This window comes from Nematolebias whitei, chromosome 3 (genome assembly GCF_014905685.2).
Source record: "Nematolebias whitei isolate Nwh7 chromosome 3, NemWhi1, whole genome shotgun sequence".
Taxonomy (NCBI): Eukaryota; Metazoa; Chordata; class Actinopteri; order Cyprinodontiformes; family Rivulidae; genus Nematolebias; species Nematolebias whitei.
The window spans coordinates 30084583-30090246 of record NC_056500.1 but is presented as its reverse complement, the minus strand read 5'-3'; the positions used below and the strand labels follow the sequence as shown (position 1 = coordinate 30090246).

The 5664-nt window shown below is 39.9% G+C and overlaps 1 protein-coding gene across 1 annotated transcript in view; it reads left to right on the top strand.

Annotated features, from left to right (window-relative positions):
- Positions 1-5664, top strand: part of cbarpb (CACN subunit beta associated regulatory protein b) — a 62669-nt gene that overhangs the window by 628 nt on the left and 56377 nt on the right. Inside the window, exons 2-3 of the mRNA XM_037674281.1 lie at positions 2217-2365; positions 3890-3948. Coding sequence (XP_037530209.1) covers positions 2217-2365; positions 3890-3948 — 208 coding nt within the window. The remainder of the gene's footprint in view (positions 1-2216; positions 2366-3889; positions 3949-5664) is intronic.

Below are 5664 nucleotides of genomic sequence, written 5' to 3'. Positions count from 1 at the left end.
TTCTCCCAACAATCTGCAGTACCTCTCAGCATCTGCCTAGCTTTCTAAAATTAAAATAGCTGATACCATCCAAAATGTAAGATTAACAAGTTGTCCAGCTTCGGGTTTTTTATTTTTACATTTTTTATTGACTGTAATTTTAGTTTGTATAAGGCCAACAATATTCATTCAGAAAGTTCTATATAAAGGATTGTTTGTTTGTTTTTGACTGAAAAATATCTTCAGCAGGATTAGTGTGTAACAACTCAAGGTGGATTTGCGGCAAGCACACCCCAACTATAGCATTCCTTAAAGAAATGCATACTGCTCGCTGCATTGCATACCAGAGTTATAAACAAAGACTTCATGTGATCTGTTGGTAGATTTTTGTTGGGAATAACCTCAGCTACTACTGCACCAAATGTTAGGTACATATCTGTAAAACTGATTAACTTCCAAAGTTCATGATTGTAGTTTTGCATTGAGTTGTATGAGTTTCATTAAAATCTTCTAGTGGTTAGCGATGTATTTTGCTAACAGACAGGCAGACAAACAAATTAACTCACAGATACAGATGGTTACATAACTTTTAGAGTGACCGGGGATAAAAAAATACCTCTTCTTCATACAGAGGTGCGTCACCTTGACTCTGTGTTGGCAGTCAGTGAGTCATGCACCACCTCACTCCTAAATGGATGATTTCATTAAATAAAATTGCCTGTAAACTCTGAAAACCACACATTTAAACCAGCAGACGATGCTAAGAGGACAGCATCTACAGGAGAACAGTGATCCTAAACACACCTCAGACACACAATGGCTTACTTTACTTGGCAGAGCCACAATTATCAGCTGTTTAAAACTATCTGCAGACAACAAAAATGAATAAATTAAACATTAAAAAAATGAGAGAATGGAAGTAGCATCCACCCCAAAAATTTGTAGTGCTCAATGGTTTTTGCATGCTGAACAAAAACCGTGAAATAAGAGACTAAGCTGGCAAGATGATTCATTCCAGGAAGTACTAAACTCTGCTTCAGATCTCCAACAATGTTCAGTCAGGTCATCTGCACAGTTTCTTTTTTATTTTATTTTTCAGATTTTGTTTGTTAATGTTCAATTATTTTTCTAGGAGGGGTAAAAGCCTTACCTCAAATGTTAAACAAGGTTCAAGGTTCTTTATTGTCATTAACATCACATGCGGTACGTGAGGTGGAACGAAATTGTTCACTCGAGGTCCCAGTTACATCCAAAAATAGCAAAAATATAAAGTATAAAAAGAAGTGGTATACAAGGATATAAGATATACGCTAAATACTAATGATGTAAAATAATACTATGTATTAAACAACAGCCCGAACATGAGCTTGTAGTGAGCAGATGGGTGTGGTTATAGCAGCATAAAAGCAATAAATCAGCAGCACAGATAAGTCACATATCACCAATTAAAGTGGCATTACAGTGATTTTCCTGGTTAGAGATTCATGAGTCTAACAGCCTCAGGGTAGAAGCTGTTCCTCAGTCTAGTGGTTCTACACTTAATGCTCCTTAACCTCCTGCCTGAGGGGAGTGGGGCAAAAAGTGTGTGTGTGCTGGGTGAGTGGGGTCCTTCATGATGCAGGTGGCTCTCTTCCTGCATCTGGAGGTGTAGATGTCTGTGATGGTGGAGAGACTGACTCCAACATCTTCTGTGCAGCCTTCACCACTCTCTGCAAAGCTTTTCTTTCTGCAGCTGTGTAGCCTCCATGCCACACGTTGATGCTGGAGCACAGGATGCTCTCCACTGCACACCTGTAGAAGGAGGTGAGGACTGAGCTTCCCAGACCAGCTCATCTCAGCCGTCTGAGGAAGTAGAGTCTCTGATGAGCTTTCTTGATCAGGCTGGTGGTGTTGTTGCTCCAGCTGAGGTTGTCATTCATGTGTACACCCAAGTACTTGTAGCTGGAGACCACTTCCACTGCAGATCCGCCCATGTACGGTGTGTGTGTGTGTGTGTGTGTGTGTGGGGGGGGGGGGGTAATATGTGCATTTGCTCCTTCTAAAAGCCACAAAATGAATTGAATTTCCTGAGAAAATGTGGTGTGAATGATTTTTTTGCTGAAGAATTTGCTAAAAAAATAAAACGGCTGAAATTAGCTAAAAACATGCTGAAATGCTATTTTTTTAGTGACAGTTATTTGCTTAAAAAGGCCAAACTTTATGAATAATTCTGGTATGGGGTGTGTTTGTCCCCCCAGGAGATCCCACTCGAGGCTGAGGAGCACCAAGATGGCTTCGTGCTCCTTCTGGTGGTCCTGTCCGTCCTTCTGGTAGGAACTCTGATCTCCATCTCTGTCTTCCTCATCGCTTGCCGTCGTTGCTGTCGAGGAGGGCAATTCTGTCCCAGGTGAAAGTTAAAATAAAAAAAAAATGTTGTAGATTTTGCTCCTTCGTTGTTTTTCCAGTCTTTTCTCTTCCCAGTTTGCTCAAGATGTGGAGTTATACGAGCTTGTGAAAAGATACAAGACCGACAGTCAGCACTGATAAAAGGAGAGGATGTAATAAAAGCAGCAGCTGTATAATCTAATAACAAGGGGGCTGTAATAAATGATAACCTTATAATGCCTGCGGTGCTCACACGTTTGTTGACCCTGTTTGTCAGCGGGGGCTGATTGAAGTCCGCTGGTTTCGAGGCTGCAGAATGGGAGTTTGTATTGATTTTCATTATGATATTTTATGTTGTCGCCTTCTCTAAATCTTCCCTGATTCAATCCAAAACAATAAAACACCAAATTCTGCACCCTTGAAAACTCGGTTGAACTTCATTCTGCAGCACTCCTACACATTTTTGCTTCCCCTTCCAGCAAGAAGTGCAGATTATACTGTAGATCCAAAAGCACAGGTGTTTAGTGTTATAATACTTCACATTGTGGTGAAAACGACTGCTGCTGCTCAGCTGCTTTTTAAAGAGGGGAAAAAAACAGTACTTATAAGCAGTATGTATAATAAATGAAGCTCATTGCAATTGCAAATGAATCTAACAGCGAATCAAAATGACTCCTTTATCCAGAAATTTAGCATTTTAGCTCTGAACAAGCTGGACTGCAAGTACGGCAGAAAACCAGTCATGTAGGAATACTGAAGCATGGCAACACCTCCTCATTCTACATAGCTGCTGTTAGAATGTCAGGACCGCCTGTGGGGCTGTTATGAAAACACCTTTCAGCATTCATGGCCATTTATTTGTGAATCATCCGTGTTTATTCACGCTAAAATGGCTGACCCTCCAAGATACTTGTGTCCCTCTCAGCAGCAGCACACGCACCACCGCTCAAACACACTGATGAACAGAGACCAGCAAAGCTGAGGCGTGAAAAGGAGAATCGGGTCGACCGGTACAAATGATGAGTGTAATGAGATTTCATAGCAGCCATCGGCGCTGATTAATGTTGTGTCTCAACCCAGCAACACACACGAGCACACTCACAAAATGTGTGTGTTAGAACAGGAGCCACAGAGGAAATGAAAGGCAAAGAAAAGCACAGATCTGGGTGGATGGAGATGTCTCTCCAGTCACTTCACACCCACACAGGCACAGAGATACACACACAAGCACAGACACGCTCACAGCTTGGCACAAAGGAATAAGATGGAGAGAAAGGGCTGGGAAGAGCTTTCACTTCCTTTATTCTGTCTCATCAAGCAAATCCTCTGCATGGGATTATTTAAGAGGCTGCTAATAAAGACGTTCAAACAGGAAGAAATTATTCTGAATGTGAAAAATCATCTATCACATTACTGTTACTTTCTTATATATTTTAACTTAGACCAGTAAGATGTGAGTGCATATGTACAGGCCTCATTGTCAGCTCTAAAACATCAGCCAAACGACAGGCTTCACAGCATTAATCAGTGTTTTTGTGTGTCCCAGGACCAGCGATGACCCCGAGAAAACCACCACATACATGGAGGAGTCTCAACCCACCCATGGTAAGAAGAAAGGGGAGACAAAGGATCAAATACTGGGTTGAGGAGGAGTCATGAGGACAAGGAAGCTGAGGCAGAGGGTTTGGAGACTAACACGTGTGACGTGTTTAAATGCATCAACAAAGAGGAACATCTACAACTAAAATTACAAAATGTCAACTAAGTTGATTTTTTTTAAAGTTGTGCTATTTTGACATAACTTTTTGGATCAGTCTAAGGCAAACGTGGGCAACTTAAGGCCCCAAGGCCAAAAGTGGCCCTTGGACAATCTCCATCAGGCCCCCAATATCCTTAGTTTTTTTTTTTTTTTTTTTACTTTTTAAATAAAGATTGATTTAAAAATGCAGCAATTTATCAGTGAGACTTAAGAAAATTTAAGTTCAACATCTTAAACAAAACTTAAAAAAAAAAAAAATTAATTTGTGTTTCTAGAACTAGACTGAACCTTATAGACTTAGAAACAAACATATAAGTTTATTTTGCATATTTCCACTAACATGTATAACAGGTTAAGCTAACATGTTATACATGTTAGCTTAACATGTTATACATTAACATGTTATATGTTAACATGTTATATGTTAACATGTTATATGTTAACATGTTATATGTTAACATGTTATATGTTAACATGTTATACTTGCTAGCATGTTAATGTTTAACATGTTCAGTTAACATGTGTAATATATTGTCACAAGAGTTATTTTACAGAATGTCTTATAATCCTAAAGGATTTTCGAAAGACTTGTTTTCTAAAACATGCTAACTATGCTGCAATAAGAAAAAATATCTTCTAGATAATCTGACATAAAGAAAATTTATTTTTCAATTCTCTACACAGCCCGTTGATTGCTTTAAGTCAACGTCAAAGTTTCTTTAATTGTCATACACACCACATGTGGTACATGTGGTGGAACTAAATTGTGTACACAGGGTCCCAGTTACAACAAACAAAAGTATAAATTGTAAAGAAAAACATAAATAAGATCTAAGATATTAACTAAGAAAAACGTTAAACTAAAAATATGCTAAGCACTGGTAGTATAAAAACAATACACCAAACAGCAGCACAAACATGAGACTGTGAGCAGATGAGTATGAATGAATACAGCAACATGAAATACATCAGCAGCATGAGATCTGCAGCATGGACAATCAGCAGCACATATCAACAATCAAGTGGCATTACAGTGATTATTCTGGTTAGAGACTCATGAGTCTAACAGCCTCAGGGTAGAAGCTGTTCCTCAGTCTAGTGGTTCTACACTTAATGCTCCTTAACCTCCTGCCTGAGGGGAGCGGAGCAAAAAGTGTGTGTGCTGGGTGAGTGGGATCCTACATGATGCAGGTGGCTCTCTTCCTGCATCTGGAGATGTAGATGTCTGTGATGGTGGGGAGGCTGACTCCAGCAGTCTTCTGTGCAGCCTTCACCACTCTCTGCAACACTCTCTCCTCCTCCCTCCTCCTTCCTCCTCTGTTGATCTCCGTTCTGCAGGGGAGAAGAGGGCGTGGTCGAGAGCGCTGGCAGGTGGCAGAGAGCAGCGTGGCAGAGATGAGGCAGAGAGCTGAAATCATGACATTCTGTGCTCTTTTAGAGCGTTTAGAGTTTCAAAACATTGTTTAGAATATTGCAATATTGCAAGAGTGTGGGAAGGGTTTAAAACACGTTTATACACACACACACACACACACATATATATATATATATATATATATATA